The sequence below is a fragment of the Molossus molossus genome, unplaced genomic scaffold, assembly GCF_014108415.1.
Source record: "Molossus molossus isolate mMolMol1 unplaced genomic scaffold, mMolMol1.p scaffold_m16_p_1, whole genome shotgun sequence".
NCBI lineage: Eukaryota > Metazoa > Chordata > Mammalia > Chiroptera > Molossidae > Molossus > Molossus molossus.
In genome coordinates this window covers 32,611,953-32,636,536 of record NW_023425344.1, presented here as the reverse complement: position 1 = coordinate 32,636,536, position 24,584 = coordinate 32,611,953, and the positions used below count along the sequence as shown (strand labels likewise).

Below are 24,584 nucleotides of genomic sequence, written 5' to 3'. Positions count from 1 at the left end.
AAGATGAGTTAAACAAAATGCAGTTAAGAAAATTATCAGAAGTAGAGTTCAGAGCCATGATCTTGAGGAAGCTCAACAGCATGAGTAAGGACATTAGCACTATGAGTAAAGATATAGAAACATTGAAAACCAACCAAGTGGAAATGAAGAATGACATAGCAGAAATTAAGAACAAATTAGAAATAAACAGCAGAGTAGAGGAAGCTGAGGACTCGATCAGTGAATTAGAAGACAGGATAGAAAAAACCAACCAAAAGGAAAAAACTATTGAAAAACAGGAAGGCAGCTTAAGAGAACTGTGGGACAACTGGAAACGTAATAACATTCTCATCATAGGAGTCCCCGAAAAGGAAGAAAATGAGCAAGGGTTAGAGAATATATTTGAAGAAATAGTGACCGAAAACTTTTCTAACTTGATGAAGGAAGAAGGCATTCAAGTTCAAGAAGCACAGAGAGCCCCATGTAAGAAGAACCCAAACAGGCCCCCACCAAGACACATAGAAATTAAAATGCAAAAAAATTAAAGACAAAGAGAGAATTCTAAAGGCAGCAAGAGATAAGCAACAGATTACCTACAAAGGAAAGCCCATAAGGCTCTCAGCTGACTTCTCAACAGAAAGAAATACTACAGGTCAGAAGGGAGTTGCATGAAGTAATCAAGGTCATGAAAAACAAGGATCTGAATCCAAGACTACTCAAATAAAGAGCTTTCCAGACAAAAAGGCTAAGGGAATATATTAACACCAATCCAGCATTGCAAGATATGCTAACAGGACTGCTGTAATTCATAGAAGAAATAGGAAGAAAAATAGAACCGCACTAAACAAAAATAGCAATAAATAAGTACATATCAATTATCGCCTTAAATGTGAATGGTTTGAATGCTACAATAAAAAGACACAGAGTAGCTGACTGGATAAGAAAGCATGACTCACATATATGTTGTTTGCAAGAGACCTACCTCACAACAAAAGACTCACATAGGTTGAAAGTGAAAGGATGGAAAAAAATCTTTTAAGCAAATGGAAAGCAAAAAAAAAAAAAAAAAGCTGGGGTAGCAACACTCATATCTGATCAAGTAGATTTCAAAATGAAGGCCATAACTAGAGACAAAGAAGGCCACTACATAATATTGAAAGGATCTATCCAACAGGAAGATATAACCTTGGTAAACATATATGCACCCAATTTAGGAGCATAGCAGGGGACTTCAGCACTCCGCTCACATCACTGGATAGATCTTCTAGACAAAAATTTAACAAGGAAACACAGACTCTAAATGAAGTGCTAGATCAAATGTATTTAATAGATATCTACAGAGAATTACACCCCAAAACTGCAGAATTCACATTCTTCTCAAGTGCACACGGGACATTCTCAAAGATAGACCACATGTTAGGGTACAAACTAAGTCTCTACAAGTTCAAGAAGATTGAAATTATATTAAGCATCTTCTCAGATCACAATGGCATGAAACTAGAAATCAATTGCAACAAGAACATGCAAAAACATTGAAAACATGGAGGCTAAATAGCATTCTATTGAACAATGAAGGAAAGTATACAAAGCCATTGTGTTAATATTTTAACATAAAGAGATCACAGAGAGATATAAAGTTTAGAATCCTGGACTATATTTTTAGCTTAGTTTAGTCTAAGAGATTTTGATGGAAGAAACTTAAAACAATTAAAAATGACCAAATAACCTCACACAGAGTCTATTTTTTTCTTTCTTTCTTCCTCTAGCTTTTGCAAGAAATTATTTATTAAGATTGTTGTTTTCCAGCTTCCCTTCACAAATGATGAAATAAGAAACAAACAAAAGCATGGTCAGGGAAGTATCATGTTTGACAAGAAACATGTTTAGACAAACTAAATTGCACACTTCAAAAAAGGAACACCAAAGCCAGCGATTCAATACTTTTACTTAGGCACTCAAAGTTAATTTGATTGGCAATAATTGTCTGAAAATGGCCAGTGCTAGAAAGTCTATTTCTTTATGGACAATAGTCAGTTTATGTATTTATTTTTTCCTATGAATTGGCTATACTATGAAAATTGTGATTCTCACTTACTGCTGCCACCCATTAATAAGGACAGCCATGCTTGGCGATGGCCTTGAAAAGCAGAACAAGCAGCCTGTGTAGGAAGCAGAGCGCTGCCCAGACAGCTTCAGTGCAGAGACAGACACCCGCAGTGAGCTGGGATGCTAGGCACGTCATTCAGGCTCCAGGAAATTCTATTTTTCTTTCTTTAAAATGGGACCAAATTTACAGTTTTTACCTTACTGAGTTTAATTACAAGAGAAAATGCGAGAAAAAGTGTCCAGCATGTTGTACATAATCAATAAATATTAGTTGGTATGGATCAGTCTTCTAGAAGTCTTTTCATGACCTGTTACTTCACTTTTGAAAAATTAAACTTTAAGAAAGTTGTTTCTTTTATGCTTAAATATTCATAAAACCTAGGGTAATTCATGAGAGAAAACTTGTCGTTGTCTTCCTTGATTTGTCATGGTATCTCTCTCATAGAAGTGTAAATACCAGTGTTTTCCTTTCTCCAGACCACAAGCCAATGAGCAGCCTCAGTTTGCCTTTGTCCCACCGGAGATGCTCACGTCATCGGGTTACACTGGACAGTTTTTTCAGCCAGCATCCAACCCGGATTATTATTCACAGTCTCCTTACACTGACAGTTTTGATGAAGAGCCTCCTTTGCTAGAAGATAAGTTAAGGAATGCTATTAATATGTGTACAGCTCAAGAATAACAGCCATAATCAGCACCTACTGTGTGCTGTCAGCATGCTGCATACCGTGTTGTATGTGTGATTGTTCCACGTGGAAACACGTCTGCCTCTTCAAGACACTTACACCATGGAGTCTGTCGCATGCGTGTGGGGGCTGGGAAGTAGACATGTGCTATTGCTGTGCTGTTGCTGCAGTTTATACATTTTCTTCACTGTTTCTTACATTTGAACTGCCTGGCAATGTCTAGACAACAGTGAAGACAACTTTTCCAAGGGTGGTTATATCAAAGTAACTACCCTTCCCGTTGCTGTTAATGAAACCACTTCCCCTCCTACTTTATACAGGTCGGAGAAAAGTTCTCAATTATTTCTTTTCCTTTGTGATTATCCCCACCAAATGTGTAGTATATTAGAAGAAAGAGCACTTAATACAGTTCTGCATCTGAATCTATGGAATTTCCAAGCTCTGCTCTAATATGTTCTTCAGGCTGTGTGACTTTGTGAAAGTCTCCAACGTCATCTCTAAGAAAGATATGAAAAGGCTGTAGGCAGAATTTCTATGAGAAGGTGATCAATGACATTTGCTAGTTTTTATTGAGTGTACATCAAAACAACCTATAACATGATGAATGTATAATAAAACATTCCCTGCACCAAAACATGTTATTTGAAATGGGGCTCATTTATGCCTTACTTTGTGGCCTAAAGGACTTGTTTGGTTTTATGTGAGAATGATAACTTTTGTTATTTGATAATGTATGATCAGTATTTTAACAGATAGACCATAAAGACTAATAGTTAATTTAAGTCTGTCAGAGCAGAATAATTACTGATATTTGGTATTATTTGTAGCATAGCCTGATGTTTATATTTGAAAGGCCAGTGACACAATTTGTGTAGAAAATAAACATACTAATTTATTTTTATAGCCTTACACTTTACTACCACTAGATGACAGTAAAACAATAATTTTGCATTCAAATTTCACAGCAGTTTTATTTTCTTTTATTTTGTGTAATAAGGTGTTATATTAGATTTTTTGCAATTGATGGCTAGTTATAATCTCATTTGTGTACCTCGTAATAAATCTGAAAACAAAATACAAAGGTAGGTTTCAGGTGTTCATATGGAAAATAATACAATAATAAATAAATAATAATAATGCAATAATTAATTCTGTGTTTCGTGTTCTCCCAACTGTAAGTCTGCTTTTGCCCCTCCCTGTATTATGGTAATGTGTTTTGGTAGAAATCACATAAAATCTTTTTCTTATGAAAATATTTAGCGGTTCTTAGGTTCATTCACTGTTTTATGACACCATTGAAACATGTGTAGAAGTTAATTATTCCATCAGATAAATGACTGAAATCAGCAATAATGTCTAATAAAGCATTTTTCATCTGAGTTTGGGAAAAATTCTTATGCTTTTTTAGGAAAAAGCTATTTTAAATTAAAGTCTACTTTATTATGGTAAACACTGAAAACATTGTTAGCATAAATGTGTACATTGAAAATGAAGTTTGAAAGGAACATATATCTCAAGTGAAATTAATTTAACTAGAGTATTTCTCAATTTTATTAAAGTCTGCTATTTTAAAAATCACATTAAACATTCTGACCCAGCAATTTTTAACCATTTTTATCTCATGGCACACACAAACTAATTACTAAAATTCTGCGACATACCGAAAAACAGATTTTTTGCTGATCTGACACACACACAAAAAGCTATGATTTTATTCATTCACACCAGATGTTGTTGTTGTGTTGGCTGTTGTCATTTTCTTATTTGACAATCTCAGGGAAAAGAGGTCAGTGCCCCTGACTAAATAGTTAGGTACTGCATGTTTTAAACATTCTTGCAGCACACTGGTTGAAAATCTCTATGCTAACCTCATTTAAAGCTTGGTGAACTGCTTACATTCTCCAAAGTATATGTTCATTAAGAAGCATATAAATACACTGAGAATAAAAAGGATGCGACACGAATGTTGTAATGTAGATTATTTGCTCACAATTAATTTAACCAACCAAATTGTCTCTTTTCAAGCTTGGGGTGGTCATCGTCAACCTGGATGTGAAAGAATATGCTTTCCATCCTCGTTCAGACCAACTTCTGCAGAGCCTTCTGAAAAATGTGTAGGTCCCTGTTAGAGCAAGGTCCCTCTGCCGTGGCGATTATTCAAAGTCCACCTGGTTTGCTGTGTATAGCATGTTAGCTTTGCAAGATGTTTTGGTGGTATGAGCCACGGTGAAAGAAGTTGAACTATATATCTGACCAAAAAGAGTTACTAAATTCTAGGGAGGGAAGTTGCATGCTACATAGGAATGATTTGGGGAGACACTCCTTCACGGGAGAGGACTGGGCTTAATGAAAAAAACATACCACCGTTATCAGATTAGATGCACATTGAGTTGATTAAAAACATGGGTTTTTTGTTTTGTTTTGTTATTGTTCGATTTTTGGTGGGATGGGCTGTACCCTTATATCAAGTACTTCCTGTTTTCCCCACTTCCATAGCCGTAACACTCAGACAAATGCCAAGTTAAATTCTACCAAGAGAATGATTATGTTTTCTTAAATTCTAGAATTAATAGCAACCGTTTAACGTTTGCTATGCCAAATGTTTTACTTATAACTCTCAATAACTCTATGAGTAATGTTTTAGATAACATATCTGAGGGTACAAAGTTAAGCACCAGAGCTGAGACAGAGACCAAGATGATTCCAAAATCCAGCCTCTGCAACCGCTTTTCTTCTCTGTTTCGATGAAACTGTTTCCTTTTTAAATTTTGGATTTGACATATAATTCATATTATGCAGTATTTGTCTTTCTCGGCTTATTTCACTTTGCCTAATGCCCTCAAGGTCTATCCGTGTTATTGTGAATGGCAGGATATTTTATTTTACCACCACTACTCTTAAAAGGGAATTCAAGAATTCAATCTTTAACTTGTCTCAAGAATTCAATCTTTAAATGGACAGACTCAACCACATAGAATATGTAACTGGTTAAAATGTGCGTGCGCATCCTGATTGCTTTTACTTGCTGAACGGGCCATGCCCCCGTCCCCTCCGTGGCATTGCAGGCTGTTAGCATAGAAATCGCTCTTCTCATCAGGTGGCGTGACAGTAAAATCCTGGACCTGGGGTGAACACCTTTAGTTTAGATAATTCCGCTAAGTGAAATGTCGTGCCATGTTTGATCTGATTATATATCAAAAGTGTTAGCAATGGAAATTTCAGGAAAAGGAAATGTTTAAATGGGCAGGAGGATGGACTTTGGGTCTGTTAGCTTCGATTATACTTTATTTTTCACTGTAGAATGTCCATTTCATACTTTACAGCTAGATTTTAATCTTGTATTTGATGTATAAGTCAGGGATATTTTTTTCTTATGGAATGATTTGTCTAAAATATTTTTTTTTTACCTCATTGAGAACAAAAATCTATTTTTATTTATTTATTTACAGTTTCATTTTTTACATAGAATTTTAAATTATGAAGGTATAACAATCAGATTAAAATACTAGTAAATTAGTTAGATACATTAACTTTAATTAAAAAATAGAATTGATGTTTATTTTTCTATATTTATATTACCTTTTTTCTCCCCATTTTGCAGAACTTGGAATTAATTTTGATCACATATGGCAGAAAACCTTGACAGTGTTAAACCCACTGAAGCCAGCAGATGGCAGTATTATGAATGCAACCGACCTAGCTGGGCCCATCCTGTTCTGTGTGGCTCTGGGAGCCACCCTGCTTCTGGTAATACACAGCAACATCAGCTTTGAATGTGATTTTTGAAGAGAGCTTTGTAAATACAGAAGGCAGTAGGTCACTTTATACAGTGAAAATTGTCTATCGCTACATTTTGGGGTAGGGTAAGAGAGACATATTTAATAGAACTATTAAAATAGAAACTGCCATCATGCGTTACAACAGATAAAAAATAGAAATTTAAATAAAATTAAAAAAATAAAACCACCAAATAAAAATATTCAACAAAGCAGGAAATCATTTATTTCTTTATCATTATTAAGAAAAGAACTGTCAATCTGGAATAGTTGAAGAAACACATGGATTTGGGAAATATAAGGCTTAAGTTTTATTTCTTGCTTTCTGTGAAATCTGGATTGTGACATAAGACGAATCCTTTCTCTTTGTAAATCACTTTCTTTGCTGGAGTGTGTCTCTAGAGTATAATACCCTGTGAGTTTGAGGTGGGCCTTCTTGTTTTTCTGGTTAGGATACTATGGATACATTAACTTGCAATGATAACCTAGGATTTGTTTATTCTATCAATATATTTCTCCTATTACCTTAGTTTTATGCTTTTTATGAAAACATTTCTTTCCCCTGACTTCACCATTTTCTTTGTGTATGTGCTTCTTTCACTCTTTATATCTGGGAGAAATGTTATCAAAAAACATCAAAAAATTTTTTTAAATCACATATTTTGAGCTAAGTTGAGATAACATTCAAACTTAGAGTTTGGAAAAATGTTTTATTTAAAAAAAGGAAGAAAAAGAAGAAATAAGAAAAGGTTGATGATTTTGTATCAAGGAGGGAATGATAATACATGCAAAACAGAGGATGGCCCCAGCCAGTTGGTTCAGTGGGTTGGAGCGTGGTCCCGTACACTAAATAGGTTGTGAGTTTGATTCCCAGTCAAGGCATATACCTAGGTTGCAGGGTCCATTCCTGGTCAGTGCATGTGAGTGAGGCAACTGATCAATGTTTCTCTCTCTTTTTCTCCTTCCCTCCCTCCCTTCCTCTCTTTAAAATCAATAAACATATCCTCAGGTGAGGACTAAAAAAATAATAATAAACAGTGGATGGAAAATACGGTCAAGCTAGTCTGAAAATAATATGGTTTTATTAAGGTATAAAATGATAAACTTGGCAGAAGAAATAATCTAGGAAATTAGAGAGTGTAGGCCTTTTCCACTATCCCCTCTTATAGTTACTTCCCATAATTGTTTTTTTCTTCAGTGTAGTTACAATTTTTAAAAGTAGCTGTAAAATGTTATTTGCAATTAAATAAATCACTTTTTATTTATTAACTACTTAATACCAGTATCAAAGCACTGATAGAAATTGAATTTCTGCATGGGAATATGGTCAATAATCACAGCATACTCATCCAGTACAATAGTATTTAGTGATAGCATCTTATTTCTTCCTTTGAACTACAGCAAATTCAAATACTCTGCAAATCAAACTCAATATCAACTAGTTTTAATGTAGTCTCTAACCTTCCTTCTGTTTTTGTCACAGTAATTTGATAATCTTAGATTAAGCTGCTAAGTAAGACCATGTCCATTAATCAAATAGTCAGAAACAATCAATGTAATATATTAACTCATCTTTCTTTTTCAAGTAATTTGTAATATAACAGCTGTTTTGTTTTCTGTTATTTTTTTCTGTAGACATACTACTGTCAAATCATTTAAATGAAATTATTAATCCCATTAAGAGCTTTTTTGGGTTTACAGTGTTAGTTGGAGTTATTTAAGTATCCTCTCTTTTGTCTTAAGTACAAAGCTATATAGACAAAGAAATCAACTGGAAGTGAGAAAGTTGAATCTACCACTAACTTTTCTTCTAGGTATGATCTTGAATCTTATGTTTCCTGTTTCTAGGACTTTGTTTCTTCATTTTGAGAACAAAAAGGGTATATTAAAGTGGTTCTTATGGTTCCTTTCAGTTCTGAAATTTTTGGGAACATTTGAAAATGAATGTTTTCTAAAAATTTTTAGGAATATATTATCACTTCAATTTTACTGTTAGTATGTGGCTACTTTGGATTTGATTCTGATACATGTAGAGCAATAAGGCCCCAAACAAACAAACAAGTGGATATTAGTGAAGTCATAATCAACTTTGAAGCTATTTGAAGCTAAGTAAACCCTGCCCCGGATATGTTGAAGTAAAATGTAAAAGATGAGCCCTGGCCTGGTAGCTCAGTTGGTTAAAGCATTGTCCCGATATGCCAAGGTTGTGTGTTTGATCCCTAGTCAGAGAATATGCAAGAATCAACCAATGAATGCATAAATAAGTGGAACAACAAATTGGTGTTTCTCTCTCTCTTATTCTCTATTTAAAACAAACAAACAAACAAACAAACAAACAAACAAACAAACAGTCACGCAGCTGGTGTGGCTCAGTTGACTGAGCATTGTCCCATAGACTAAGAAGTCCCAGTTTGATTCCGGTCCAGGGCACTTGCCCGGGTTGTGGGCCATTCTCCAGTAGGGGGCGTGCGGGAAGCAGCTGGTCAGTGCTTCTCTCTCACATCGATGTTTCCATCTCTCTCTCCCTTCCTCTATCTCTAAAAAATCAATTAAAACATATTTTTAAAAATATATAAAGGATACTTTTATGGGCTGACTATATATATATATATATATAAAGCAAAAGTAAATCCAGAAACTATATCCAAATCTGTTCATTGTCTCTGGAGGTGTAAGATTCATATCACATACTCATCTTTTTTTCTGATTTATGTTGATATAAGGCACAACACTGTTTAGTGGACTTTATTCATGCTGGATGAGGCAAACCAATAAGAGCAGCTTCAAACACTTAACATAAATTGAGTTTTACTTATTATTTCTCTCAAAGTTATTTCACCCCCAATACAATAAAGATAAGTGGTTTAAAGCTATTATTTATTTATTTATTTATTTTTTATCCTCACTCGAGGACATTTTTCCATTTTTTGTTCAGATAGAGTGGGACGGAGAGAGAGGAAGAGAGAGAGAGAGAAAAACATCGACATGAAAGGGACACATCGAGTGGCTGCCACCCGCACAACCAACCAGAGCCGGACCGCAGACCGATGCTCTAACCGTTGAGCAAAACCGGCCAGGGCGGTATTTACTTGTTTATAGATCTAAAGGTGTGACCTGAAAAAGGGACATGCATGACCCATCTACAAGCATAGTCACATGAATAAGTATTTCGAATAAAGATTTAGTATGGAGTTGGTACAGAGAGGATCCTGAACATTTTGAGGTTAAAAAGAAATGGAACATTTTTCCCCTTTTTTATTAATTTGACATCTGTATACACTAACTACACAGTGATCACCCCCAAAAGTCTAATTACTATCTATCACCATACAATTAACACCCTTCACCCTTTGGTCCACCCCAAATCCCTTCCTCTCTGGTAACCATGGATCTGTGATCTATTCTCTGTAGGTACTTAAAAAAAAAAGGAAAATTTATTTTCCATTTCAATTATAAGCCCTTGTTATATAATTCGAAACAAATTAGGAAATAGCAGTGGCCCTTGCCAAGTGGAATTGTGCTTTAAACTGAACAAAATAAAAAGAGAAAGAGATGAAGAGAAATATCAGTAACTGACCAGGAAAGGGACAGTTTTGTACCAAATTAGTTTCATTTATCATTTATTTATCTCACCCTATTCACAGAACTTCTTGGGGCTGGGGGGTCCAGCTATATGTCCTTTGGGTATAGGGAAGTTGCTTTTAACCATTATAACTATCACTATCTCAGAATGATCACATTCAGGTAAAATATTAAGAAATATGTTTCTCTCTCTGGACCACAGGCTGACGCTCTAACCGCTGAGCCAAACCAGCCAGGGCTGTTTCTCTACTACATAAAAGTAATTTGAAAGTGTCACTATTTTCCAAATGGAGCCAACCCATTCAAAGGTGCAGTGCATAACTGATGTGGATTTTTTTTGGAAAAACATTTTTATATGTTTTTGTTGATTTTTTTAGAGAGAGAGGAAGGGAGAGAGAGACAGAAACATCAGTGTGAGAGAGAACATCGACTGGTTGCCTCCTGCATGCCCCCTACTGGGGATCTAGCCCACATCCTGGGCATGTGCCCTGACTGGGAATTGAACCAGGACCTCTCAGTCCATGAGATGATGCTCAATTCTCTGAGCCACATCAGCTTGGTGATTTTTTTTTTTAAAGCATATCCATTAGCATCATTATGGTTATTTCACAAAATATCCAAAAGAATACAAAAGATATCCAATGAGAACTTACTAGAGCTAATGCAGGAGAGAATTCTGCCAGCATAACCAGGCACATTTTTGAGAAAGAACTTAGCAGTGACGAACCTCCTTAACTACAGAGGAAGAAATGTTGAAAATAGCTGGACAATTTGGAACAGTAAAATGGTTATAGCATTCTCCATTACCCTTCATTAATCACAAAATAAATATTTCTTTCTTCTCTAAGACCTAAAGATTTCATGAATAACAGCTATGGAGAAGAAAAAAATAACAGCAGAAAACTTCTCTTCCTGAAACAATATACCAGATCCTTTGCTATTTTTGAATAATTCCCATGAGAACCAAAGTTCGGTTTTACAACCTTTATCTGGAATTTCTAATCAGCTTAATGTAAATATAAAAACTAAATTTATTCTTGACTGGAGCTTTGGCATCGCCAGGTAGCCAACGTTAAAATAGCCTCTGTTGAATTAATAGTAGATTGTGACTTTTCCTAGATGAATTTAATGGAGGTACTCCTAGATCCTAGTGCTTTGTGAATGGTGGCTATTTTTATAAGTCCTCAGAAGATCCGTGGTATATCCTGAACACCACTGAATTCCCTTAACAGTATCTCTTTTATGATTCAGTATCAGATAGTTTATATAAATCAACTTTTCTATGTTCAGTTAAACTGGCAATAAGAAATATGAAAAAAATTTTCTGTGGTCAAATAAATTTGGGATATGCTGGGTTATGAAAGGTTAAATAAATTCTATTATTTTAAGACTTATTAGAGCTCCTGTAGATGTTAAGGATCTAAATTTTAGAGCCAGACTGAATTATTTTACTTTGGGAAAGCTACTTAAACTTTCTGCCCCTCAGCCTCTTCCCATGTAAAATTGGTGTAATAATGGTACCTATCTCATAAGATGGCTGTGTGGATTAAGTGGGTTATAGATGTGAAATGCTTAGAAAAGGCCCTAACACAGTAAATCCTGTAGCTCTTGCCTAATATTACTAATATGCCTTATAAATCTTCAAGATTTATAAATTGAAATTTTTTTCTTTGATTGATTGATTTAATTATTCAAAAAATATGGGGAGAACATATATTCCTATGTCTTATATCTCTAGGCAATCTATGATTTTATATATATATATATATATATAAATATTCATCTTTTCTGCAGTATGCTTGTACCATCCCAGGTATAGTTGGGGATATTTGTTTTCAGGACCTACATTCTTATTATGGCCAGTGATTTTTCCAGAACTCCTCATCTCTTGATACTTGCTGAGCTGATTGATTCTAAAATGCTGTCTGATTCGCTGACATTCTGATTTTCTCTTGATGCCTTTTGTGTGTTCCAACTATGTTCTCATTGTTTCAGGCAGGAAAAGTTCAATTCGGCTACGTGTATGGCCTGAGTGCCATTGGCTGCCTAGGGATTTATGCCTTGCTGAACTTGATGAGCTCTTCGCAGGTGTCCTATGGCTGCGTGGCCAGTGTGCTGGGTTACTGCCTGCTCCCCATGGTCATCCTGTCCAGCTGCGCCGTCTTCTTTTCACTGCAGTAAGTGTCCGTGTTTGCTGATTGATCCCACAGACACCATCATCACTGAGGATCGCCACACCAGTGCAGCCGTTAACCTCTTTCTGATCATTTTGGTGGTGGAGTTGGGAAATCCAATGACTATTAGAAGCTACAGGTAGAAGCAGGCAAGTAAGACAGTTTTGGCTAGTGTGCTGTTTCTATTTCAATTATTTAAAAAAGTAGATTAAATCAAGTAATTTTTTAAACTGGCACTTTGTAAGTTGTAACATTCTTCAATATGAACTGCTGTCATGGGTAATACGACAAGTTCATAAAATTCACTTGTTTGATTTTGAAGAGTAAGTGCCTGGTGAACACTGACAAAGGACATGCTCCCAGGCACTGTCTTCCAGGCAGGAAGCAGCTGCTCTTGCTCAGCGGGCTCCCTGCGGCGCCGAATTCCCAGGAACCCTGGCGAGGATGTGAATGCTAGAGAATTTTATGGCATATATGCTCAGTCAAGATTTTTTTTTTCTTTTATTACTTCCTAAGCAGTGAGTATTTGCAATTCAAAACTATTAGAAAGGATGCAGTAGATAAGTTTCTGTCAGGCACTCTCCTGGGACATCTGCATGTCACAACCGCTTTGATCAGGGAGACCAAGTAATTACATCGTCCTTTGTCACTTGTCATGCTCTTAAACCCGATTAGCAATAAACATTTGCCATCAGTGCTCATCGTAGTGAGACACAATTTGCATGATTTTCTAGGATGATCCACATTTTAGATTAGTAACCTTACAATGGATAGGATATTATAGAGAGAATTTACCAATACCAAGGATAGGCATTTTATTTTATTTAAAAAAATTTTTTTCTTTATTAATTTTTAGAGAGAGAGGAACGAAGAGGGAGAAGAAAATAGAAACACTGATGAGAGAGAACATCCATTGGTCACCTCCAACATGCCCCCATATTGGGGATTTGGCCCACAACCTGGACATGTGCCCTGACCAGGAATTGAACTGGAGACCTCTGGGTGCATGGGTCGATGCTTAACCACTGAGCCACACAGGTCGGGCAAGGATAAGCATTTTAGAAAAGACTTTAATATTTTTATTTAGACATAATCTCATATAATATTTTTTATAGCATTTTTGAAAATGATCTAGTTGGAAATGCTTTTAAGATAGGGTCTCTTTTTTATAGTAACATTCTTGAGAATAATTTAGAGCAAACTCTCATTTTATCAGCAAGTACTCCTCAACATTTAAAAAAGGGTAATATGCCCTGGCTGGTTTGGCTCAGCGGTTGGAGCATTGACCTGCGAACCAGAGAGTCCTGGGTTCGGTTCCCGTTAGGGGCAGGTACCAAAATAAATAAATAAATAAATAAATAAATAAATAAATAAATTAATTAATTAAATTAAATTAAATAGGGGGATACAACAGAAAATGGATACATTGAGTGTATAATTACAATGTGAGTCACAGGTACATTTATTGAGTCTTATCCATAGAAAGATCCCACTTTTGGAATATCAAGTTCTTCAGCAAGCAAGCTGCTCTATTTACTATGCTATTTGGTACAAACATTTGACAAGTTAATGCAGAGTTCAGTTCTGCAGTTTATATTTTGTCAAAGGCTTTCGTCAGAGAATACTATAATGATTTACCATTTAAAAATTCTAAGTTTTAAACATTATTTTCAGCAAAGTTGAGATTTAGGGCACTTTAAATGACTCCAGATTATAGAGGAAAAAAATAAAAACTAAAGCTCTTGGATTTGGGGAATCATCATAAGTATAAACTTCTTCATTAGATTTTCATCTTGAAATTATGAAAGATGGTTTAGAAATCCTTTAAATTATATTAAAGGGAAATAGACTGTCTGATGCCTAAGACCAATCCACTGAAATTGCTCTTTCAGGCATATTACCATAACATTCAAATTAATCATATATAATTTTACATTCTCGTTCACAAAAACTTATAAATTAAATCATTCTAAAAACCATTCCCTAATAGGTATTAATTAAACCAATGAATATCATATTTATTAGAATATTTAAACATATCTTCACTTTATTTATAAGCTATATTGTATAGTTTTTCACTTGTTTTGCTTTGGTTCAATTATTATTATTTTAAAGTATATTTCTGTTGATTTTTTTAGAGAGAGAGAGAGGAAGGAAAAGAGAGAGAGAAACATCGATGTGAGAGAGAGATACATCCATTGGCTGCCACCTGCATGCCCCCTACTGGGGATGGAGCCCTAAACCCGGGCATGTGCCCTGACCGGAAATCGAACCAGGACCTCTCTCTCAGTCCATGGGCTGACACTCTGTCACTGAGCCACATTGGGCCCCTTTCTTATTATTAATAACTAGTTAATTATCTCACACACATATAAGGGCTCTTCAGCAACGAATGAGAAGAAACACCTAAATGAGCCTGCCTGTCCATGTGTTCCCTGCTTGAACTGTGTCGGACTTCACTATCTCAGACGACAATCTGGGAAGTGGACTTGGGGGCAGTGGGGACAGGGCACCTCCTGGAATGCAAGTCCAGTCATCTTTCTGCTCCTACTGTGGGTAAATTTAGAAGAAGCTGTCTGGGAAAGAAATATGTAGCTGTAAAAGAAGTTCCTAACACAGTTTATGTAAAAGAATTTCAGGAGGAGTGATCTGAATGTTGACACGGGAGAGTAATTACAAGTGAATTAATTCTTCTGTTTCTATTAATTCGAGTCTTACTGAAGTATGAAATATTTAGCCTCTGATGGTGAATTTGCCTCAACTATTTTCTAACTGGCCAAGGCCTTTGAGTTCATAGGTTCTCTTGCCCTGATTTTACAAATGGAGAAAGTAGTTCTAAATATTGTACCAAGGACATGTCAGAGGCAGCTCTGATGCAGTCATCTCGGCTCCTCCTGCTGTCGGGTTATCATCTCTTCTGTCTTTGCCGTAGGGGCACCACCGGCACCGTGTGCGCACTGGTCATCATTGGCTGGTGCAGTTTCTCAGCTTCGAAAATCTTCATTTCGGCCCTGGACATGGAAGGACAACAGCTTCTCATTGCCTACCCCTGTGCCTTACTTTATGGACTGTTCGCCCTCCTGACTGTTTTCTGAAGAGGATTTGAGATGGCATTACAAGATTCTATTTTTTTTGCTGTTCAGATTATTCTGGAAATGCATTAGCTTTTAAATCTGGTAATATATTGTATTGCTATTGAGAGAATAATAAGCAGAAAAACAAAATAGCACTTATAGATGACGTTCTAATGTTTGGTTGGAATGATGTTTTGCTTTTCAGTTAGGTGCAATAAAACATGGAAACATACTTTGAAATAAAAGGGATAAGGCTGTTGTACTGATGGACCCTGCTTTTCTCAATAGGTGCATTTTTGAGAAATTGTAAGTAAATAAAATCACATGCTGACTGAATAGTTAGCCTTGTGAGAAAACTTCCTGCAGCTCAGGTTGTGTACATATGGTTGAAGTCACAGTGCCCAGCCCATTTGGAAAATTGTAAGGAGGAGTTATGTAGGGTTTTATTTACCTGAGATTCAAATAACTCCTGTCTTTCAATTCAACTGATCCAGCAACTGTTCTTTGGTCCCATTTGAACAATGCATCAACTCACCACATTTTCAAGGCCTCACTTCCTTCTTGCTTGATTTAGATGCCACTATTCATTCCTATACTTTCTCCTCTGCATGTATCCCCAGTAACCTTGCCATTTGCTCTTGAGATAAATGAATACGACTAGAGGAAATCCTACTGTTTCACTTTAATTATATTACTATATCTTAAATGGCTCCTCAGTAGCCTCTTATTATTATATTTTAAAATTTATTTGTTGATTTTAGAGAGAGAGAGGGAAAGGAGAGGAGAGAAATTTGTTGTTCCACTTATCTATGCATTTATTAGTTGTTTCTTGTATATGTCCTGACCAGGGACTGAACCCATAACCTTGGTGCACTGGGACAATGTTCTAGCCACCAGAACTACCCAGCTGGGACTTTAATACTGCCATTTTAATCCTTCTACATTACCCTACTAAATTTGCTTTCACATTGTCTGAGATAATTATGTTATACCATTTCTTCACTCCTTAAATCTCTAATGTTCCCTTTTTATTTCTCATTATTGATGAATTTTATTTTTATTTAATTGAAAAATAGAAGCATCCAGAATAAAAATGCTTTATATTCCCACCACCAGGTCTATCAATCTATATGCATCTTTGGAACGCGTGCACGCACACACACACACACACGCGCGTGCACACACACACACATACACACTTTGCATCCCTGTTTCTCCTCTCCATAGCCAGCCCTGCCACTGGCATGGCCATTGTTTTCCTCTTGACCTGTTACTCCTATCAACACATAAACATGTTTCAGTGTCTCCTATATTAAAAATCCTTTGGGCCCTGGCTGGTTTGGCTCAGCGGTCAGAGCTTCAGCCTGCAGACCAGAGAGTCCCAGGTTTGGTTCCCACTAAGGGCACGTACTTGGTTGCAATTCGTCCCCGGCCCCGGTTGGGATCATGTGGATGGAGACCAGTCGATGCATCTCTCTCACGTTGACGTTTCTCTCTCTCTCTTCCCCACTCTCTCCCTCCTGCTCTATCTAAAGATAAATGCAAAAATGTCCTCAGGTGAGGATAAAAAAAAAAAGTCCTTTGAGTCAACATCACTCTCCAGTTGCCCATTTTCCTGTCACAAAAATTATTGAAAGAGTTGTCTATTGTCTCCACCTCCACTTTATCACCACCCACTCTTCTTCTTACATGCCAATTCAGATTTCATCACTCTACGCACCAAGACCACCTTTCTCAAATCAGCAACAACCTCCGCAGTGATCTAAACCCAGTGGTCCGTTCTTGGTCATTCATTTTATGTGAACTCTCACAGGTATTGATTAGCGCTAGTCTCCTCCCGCCCCTGTGCGGAAGCTCCTACTTGTTCACTAGGCTTCCGGAGCATCACACATTCTTGGCGGTTTTTTGCCCCTACCTCACTGGCGGGTTCTTCTCAGTCACCCTGGCTGGCCTTTCTTCCCAACAGCAAATCTGTTCTTGACCTATAGTCACTCTCTAGATAATCTCATTTCACTGCTGAGTTTTAAAATCTAATAACTTCCAAATCCCATCTTCCATCTAACACTCTCCCCTGAACTCTTAACATATATATTCAACTTACACTTAATACTTTCATTTGTTTTTAATATAATGGTCTCAAACATAGCATATCTGAAACTTAACTTCCTCCCTGGTTTTCTCTCCAAACATCCTTGTCTTTATAGCAGGAACCTCAGATCACCAAGTTGCTCAGCCTAAAAACGAGCAGTCTGTCTTCATCTCACTTGGCTTTCTCACCCAACATCTAATCCATCAGAAAGTCCTATTGACTCTACAATCAAAATGTGTCCCATATTCAACCACATACCTGAAATTATGCTATTTATTTACTTTTTTGTTATCTCTAAACATTTTGAGACCAGAGACCTTGTCTGTACACAAGAATTCCTGACGAAGAACAGAAGAAAAATATACATTTATTAAATGAGTAAATTAATGAATAAAATTGTGATTGGGTGTCTATCACTGTAGTAAACAAGTTAACTAAGGCTGCAGCCCTAATAAAAATTACACTGGGCCTGGCTAGTGTGGCTCAGTGGTTGAGCGTCGACCCATGTACCAAGAGGACGGCGGTTCAATTTCCGGTCAGGGCATATAACCAGGTTGTGGCCCAAATCCCCAGTTGGGGGGGCATGGAGGAGGCGGCCAATTGATGTTCTCTCTCATCAATATTTCCATCTCTCTCCCTCTCCCTTCCTCTCTCTGTAAAATAAATTTTAAAAAATAATTTAAAAAACACAAAAAACTACACTGGGAGTGGAGGAAAAATAGGTAGTAAACAAATAAATAAAAATTAAGCAAGGCAATTGCAGAAGTATAAGAAGACTGCTCAGGTAGGAATGAGTAGAAAAGAAGGTAAAATAGTAGTAAATGTTTGACCTGTAGTTTATAATCCATCAGTGGACCTGTTAATGAAATGTGAGCTTTTTAAGCTCTTGCTCTGTATTTGACTAAAATGGTCTTACTGATTCTGTTCAAGAAAGACGAGGCAGCAATTTTGTTTATTACAGTGATTCTTAGAGATTTATTTACATTACGGACTTAAAACTTTTACCTTTTAGAAATTGCTTTTACTAAAAAAAAGTTATAGGTAAAAATTGCTCTGAATTTGGGATGTAGGTTGAGACTTTTCTATACATAAAAAAGTTACACACACAAAAAAAAATTTAATTTTTTGCTATAAAAATTATAACATCTGTATAAAAAAAAGATAATAAATAGTTCCTAGTATTAATAAATAAGAATAAATTCTATTTGAAAGTTTTTAATGGCAGAATTATGAATTATCTAAGAATTAATGTAAAAATATAGATTATTTCTATGAAAATAATTACAGTATATTAGAGGCACTTTTTAAGACTATAATATATAGATAGATATACTATACCCCAGGATGAGAAAAGTATGCTTTGTAAAAGAATATCCCCAAAATAAAAGTAGAGGTTTCATATCATTTCAATTAAAATTCTGAGTATTTTTCTTGGACATTGGCAAAATGATATTAAGGTTAATCTGGGGAAAAAAGAAAATGTGAACTGAAAACTTGGAAACAATCTAAAAATTTATGACAATAGCCAGTGAGTTAAAGTCAATTATTATCCATCTATGAATGAATACTAGGTAACTATATAAAAATATTTTGGAAGACTTGTAACATGAGAAAGTTTATGTATTAAATCTTCATATTTGCCAAGGACTTACTGTGGGTTGACCTCAATGCTTTGTGTTATTAACTCACTCAAACCTCACAGTGACTCTGTGGAGTGCTCTTATCTTCATCTCCATTTTATAGATGAGGCTCAGCGTTACTCAGTCAATAATCAGGATTTGAATCCAAGAAGCCTGATTCCAGAGTTCATAACCGCAACATAACCCTGCCTATTACTGAGCAAAAACCTCATTACATCTTCATAGCTATCAACATGTCTACTATTTATTCAACTCAGATTTCCCCTTTCCCCTTAACCTTGGCCAATACTGAACACAGCCAAAGAACTTCAGTGGTCAAGGAAGAAGAATAAAACAAGAAGATAGCAGAGGACTCTAGGATTGCTAAAGGGACCAAAGTGATACTTGCATCACTACTGGTTACCTATTTGAACTCTTGTTGAACTAAGCTACCTAGTTAGCATTTGGATAGAAAAATCTCACAATATAAAGGCCACTTCTCCCATTCCAAGTTGTGTGTGTATTATTTGGATGTGTATAAAATGGAGGTATTTTTCTTTTTAAATAAATGGTGACATTTATTTATGCTCAGTAGGGTGTGTTACAGAACAAGTGAAAGAAAGCACATTTAGAGTCTAACAACCAGCAATATACCCTTTTGGTTTAATAGATCCTGGCCAATTTTTTCACTTTCCTTTTTGCTCAAATGCTTGCTACTTCTTAGATCTCAGAATGCAAAGTTTTTCCAGTTTTCTGATTTTACTGGTTGGATGAAAGTTACAGATTATGTGCTAAGGGTAAATGGTGCATTTGGAGTCAAGAGGTGGCCTTCATTTCTCCAGAAATGATTGGGGACAGGTGCTGAAAATAAAAGCCCCGAATTACTCAGACTCCAGTGCCCCAGTTCACAACAGTTTAACTAGGGCAGTGGCTTTTGCAACATGTGAGGACAGATGCTTTTCTACTCTGCTCTGGTTCCCGGGGAGAACGCCGACTGTAAAACCACCTTGACAATCTCCTGTTTCTCTCTTTTAGAGCACGTTAGGTTCTATTCTGTTTCTCAGTGACACAGTCAAAGATCTGTAGCTTTGAAAATCAGTTTTCATTTTTTTGTTTAATTCCTCACCCGAGGATATTTATCTATTTATCATTAGACAGAGTGGGAGGGAGGGAGGGAGAGAGAGAGAAACATCAATATGATAGAGACACATCAACTGGTTGTTTCCCGCACAACCCGACCAGGGTCGGGGACAAACTGCAACTGAGGTACGTGCCCTTGACTGGAATCGAACCCAAGACTCATTGGTCCACGGCTGACACTCTAACCACTGAACCAAACCAGGCAGGGCACAGTTTTCATTTTTGAGTAGAAGTCTAAAATGATTTTAAATGGGTGTTCGGGATCCACATTTCTACGTGTGAGTGGAGGGAAAGGTTCCCACACCACCAACAAACAATCCATGGACACAGCAGGGTGTGCAAGAATTAACTCAATTCAGACACAATCTACCCAGCCATGGCACCAGATTTCCCAGGTCAGCAGTCCTACAGGACTGTTTGCCACCCAAACCAGCCCACCTCAGATGCCAGTCCCAGCCCACGTGGTTACCTGTCCCTCTGAACTTGGCAGACTCCCAAATTGGAGGTTCCCACAACTCCTCTTTGTGTTTGATTAATTTGCTAGAGTGGCTCACAGAACTCAGATAAATACTTTACTTACTGGATTACCATTTACTTTTAAAGGACATGATAAAGGATACAGATACGCATTCAGATGAAGAGATGCAGAGGGCAGAGCACGGGGGAAGGTGCAGAGCTTCTGGGCCCTCCACACGTCCACCAACCTGGAGGGCCTCTGACCCTCATCCTTTGGGTTTGAGTGGAAGCTTTATTCCACAGGCATGATTGGTTAAATCACTGGCCATTTGGCAACTGGTTCAACCTCCAGCCTTTCTTCCCCCTGGAGGTGGTGGGGAGAAGTGGGACTGAAAATTCCAACCTAACAGTGGTTGATTCTCCAGACAACCAGCTCCCCTCCTTAGGTGAATTCCAAGAGTCACCTCATTAACATAACAAAAGACATCTTTATTGCTCTCAGCACTTAGAAAACTCCAAGAGTTCTTTGAGCTCCCTACCAGAAATGGGGACTAAGACCAAATATATATTTATTATTATAAATCATAATATCATAGTTTTTTGTTTGTTTGTTTTTAAAGCCAACCAGTCATTCTATGTCACAGAGAATCCATGATGTTGGTGACTAAATATATATTTTAAGAAAAAAAATTTGACTTTTTTTATGAAAGTAATATTCATGGGCTTTTACACTGCTGCTTAGCCACACAAGTGGTGAGAATACTGTGAACAAGGATTTTGTTTAGAAGTAAGAAAAGAAGAAAAGAGGAAGGAAAGAAGGAAGAAAGAAAGGGAAGAAGACAGGAAATAAGGAAATTCTAGTTTCTAGCCCTGGCTCTGCACATAAACAGCTTAATGACTTGGAGACCACTTTGTATCTTTCTGGGCCTCATTTTCTTTACATAGAAAATGGAGTGAATGATACAGAATTTGCAAGGTCCTTATGAGGACTAAATAAGATATTGCATATAAATTACCTGGCCCAGGACCTGGAATATGGTGATTACTCAATAAATGGAAACTTAACCATAGCTGGAATGGATTCCCTGGGATGAGATTATACGAAATACTATTTTCTTTCCTATTGTATTATGAATAAAATTATTGGTAAAGAATTATGACTTTGATACACATAACTTAGCGAAAAACAATTGTTTTGGCATAGTAGGGCAATTTGTGAATGGGGTCAAGTCAGGCCAGCTAAAGTTTTTTAAATAATACTAAAATTAACACAATTTTATGAATTTGAAAGAAGGGTCTTTGTTGAAGTTTTATTATTTGGCTGCCAAGCATCTGAATCTACTTCTTTTTTAAAATTCTTTTTTCTTTATTGATTTTAGAGAGAGAGGAAGGGAGAGGAAGAAAGAGATAGAAACATAGATGAGAGAGAACATTGATTGGCTGCCTCTTGCATGCTCCCCACTAGGGATGGGTCCCACAACCTGGGCATGTGTCCTGACTAGGGATTGAACTGGCGACCTCTTAGTGCATGGGTTGACGCTCAACCCCTGAGCCACAAGGGCCAGGCTGAACCTACTTCTTATATCGAAAGTATTCTCCATCTCCCGAAGTAGAAACCAAAACAGGCAGTTAAACCCCTTCTCTCTGATCCCTGGCAGCTCTCTAATTGGCTGATCCTGGCTATGTCATACAAACCAGGATCAGCCAATTAGATCCTCCTGTTTACTGCCTGGAATCCAGTTAAAATGCTACAACAAAAGGGTACTTAGAAATACTCATGGAAACAGAAGACGAAATTCAAACAATGGGAGTGGTTGTGCATCTGTAATTGAGGATATACAATTTGACTCTGTTTTTTGCAATCAAGAACTCCCAAGGTATTAGTAAACTAATGACCATTTCCTTAATTTGGTATCACCAAACCTCGGGGGTGCAGACTAGGTTATCACAACACAGAAGGTTAAATCCATGTACTCTTCAGGCTGCTGGAGAAGACAGAACCATTGTACTGTATGTAGCTCTGGTCTGCAGAACATGGGCACCTAAACTATCACACTAAACAACACACACACTCGCAATGAAACTTGAAACTGTAATTTGGGGAGGGGGTTTGATAACTAGAGTGTACTTCCCCGATCCTGGGGATACTTGAGAGCATGGGTTTTATCTGCCCCACCAGCAAACCTGAGACGGGACGGATGCTGTACGTTGTGGCAGAGAGGGACGATCCATGCTAGAGCAAAAGCAACCTGTGCGCAGGATCATGTGAAATGCATCCTAGAGGTGGGGTCCGGGCTGGCGAGAAGGAGGGCTGAACTCCAGCCAGAGGAAGAGCAGTCGGAGTGGAAAGCCCGCAGCACCTCAGTCACCGCTTGAGCGAGATTGCCACCTAAACAGGCCTTGCGATCTGTTCCGTCTTGTAAAAGGGGGATCTGGGGGACTCCTCCTTATAGAACAGAAGGTGTGGGCCGTGTAGATAATGACCATTCAGAACTTCCCTAGAGGGGCTGTTGACTGAAGAGATGGGTGAGAGGAGCTGGTATAAGCACAGCGATGTTCCTCTGGAGTCAAGCAGTAGAGGAACTTTGATGGAATCCTTCAAATTTCTTGGATTCTCTCGAGATTGTCTGTAGAAGCCCCAAAATGCTGGTTAGTGTTTCCATGTTTGCTATTCTTTGTTTGCACAGAGATTGCTGGAGTGAGTCCAAAAAATATATAGACTATGCAAGGATATTTTTATTCCTAGCATTATCTTTGTGAAGATTGACAGCAATCACATTTATTTTATATATATACTTGGGTATGACCCTGGGCTTATCTTTCTGCAAGGAATCATAGACCCTGGTGCACTATTTTGCTTACCTGTAATCTAAACCCTATTTATCTTCCCTGAGTCATGAGTGTTATTAAGAAGCAATTCTTAATTAAAACAATAAATCAGAGACATAAACAACTCCTTGCTGAACGATACACATTCACACTCACTTGTTGCTAACAGAAATGCCATTTCCAGGAAGACTTCCCGAGTGAAGTTCCCTTCAGCACAAACTCTTTTCAATAAACCTTTCATCATTTAGAAACTTTGATTATATAAAATCCTTCAAGAGCCATTAGTATTTGCTTAAGCATTATATTTCCATAGATTATTATATAAAAATAATGAGAAATCTTATTTACTAGTCTTTGCTCTTAATCATACTTTAATCTTGAGAAGATTCTTTTTAACTTGAGCACAATAAACGATTCCAGAGTATTTTTCCAGTTATCAGAAGCATCCTGGGTCATGTGCACAGCTTTGCAGGATGTCAGAACTAGTAACCTTTTGGTTGTGAAGGGCTTTTCTCCGAAGTGGCCTAACGCCTCCGATACCAGGCTTCTCCCGTGGCTCTGGGGTACAGCCAATGGGTATGGGCCAGTGGAATTTTTTTTCAGACTTTTCTACTCTGGCTTTCTACTTTATTTCCTTCCATGGGTTGAAGGAGAAAAACAAAAAACAAAACACCCCAAAAAACATTATGTATCTCTATAATAGGCACAAAGGAAGTATCTAAAAAACTATTATATACTGAGCACCTATTACATTTCAGTGTTTTATATAGAATGTCTCATTTTACCATCAGAAAAAATAATGAGACATGCTATTGAAACATAGGAACTAAGATAGTACCATATCCTTCTTATATGCTCCCATAGAATCCTGTTGCATGTAGTAGAAATTCCTATTCATTTGTCTATACCTTCAGTGGAGTTAAGTGTCTTGAGGATACTGATTATATTAATTTTCTAGGGCTGCTGCCATCAAAAAGTGTCTTAAAAAGCAGAAATTTACTTGCTCACAGTTCTGGAGGTGATAAGTCCAAGATCAAGATGACAGCAACTTTGGTTTCTTCCGAGACTTCTCAT

At 37.0% G+C, this 24,584-nt stretch overlaps 1 protein-coding gene across 1 annotated transcript in view; it reads left to right on the top strand.

The window, feature by feature from the left end:
* Window positions 1–15,760, top strand: part of YIPF7 (Yip1 domain family member 7) — a 30,299-nt gene extending 14,539 nt beyond the window's left edge. The window contains exons 3-6 of the mRNA XM_036270479.1: window positions 2,563–2,723; window positions 6,373–6,518; window positions 12,125–12,306; window positions 15,236–15,760. Of these exons, the coding sequence (XP_036126372.1) occupies window positions 2,563–2,723; window positions 6,373–6,518; window positions 12,125–12,306; window positions 15,236–15,398 (652 nt within the window). The 3' untranslated portion in view covers window positions 15,399–15,760. The remainder of the gene's footprint in view (window positions 1–2,562; window positions 2,724–6,372; window positions 6,519–12,124; window positions 12,307–15,235) is intronic.
* The last annotated feature ends 8,824 nt before the right edge of the window (window positions 15,761–24,584 follow it).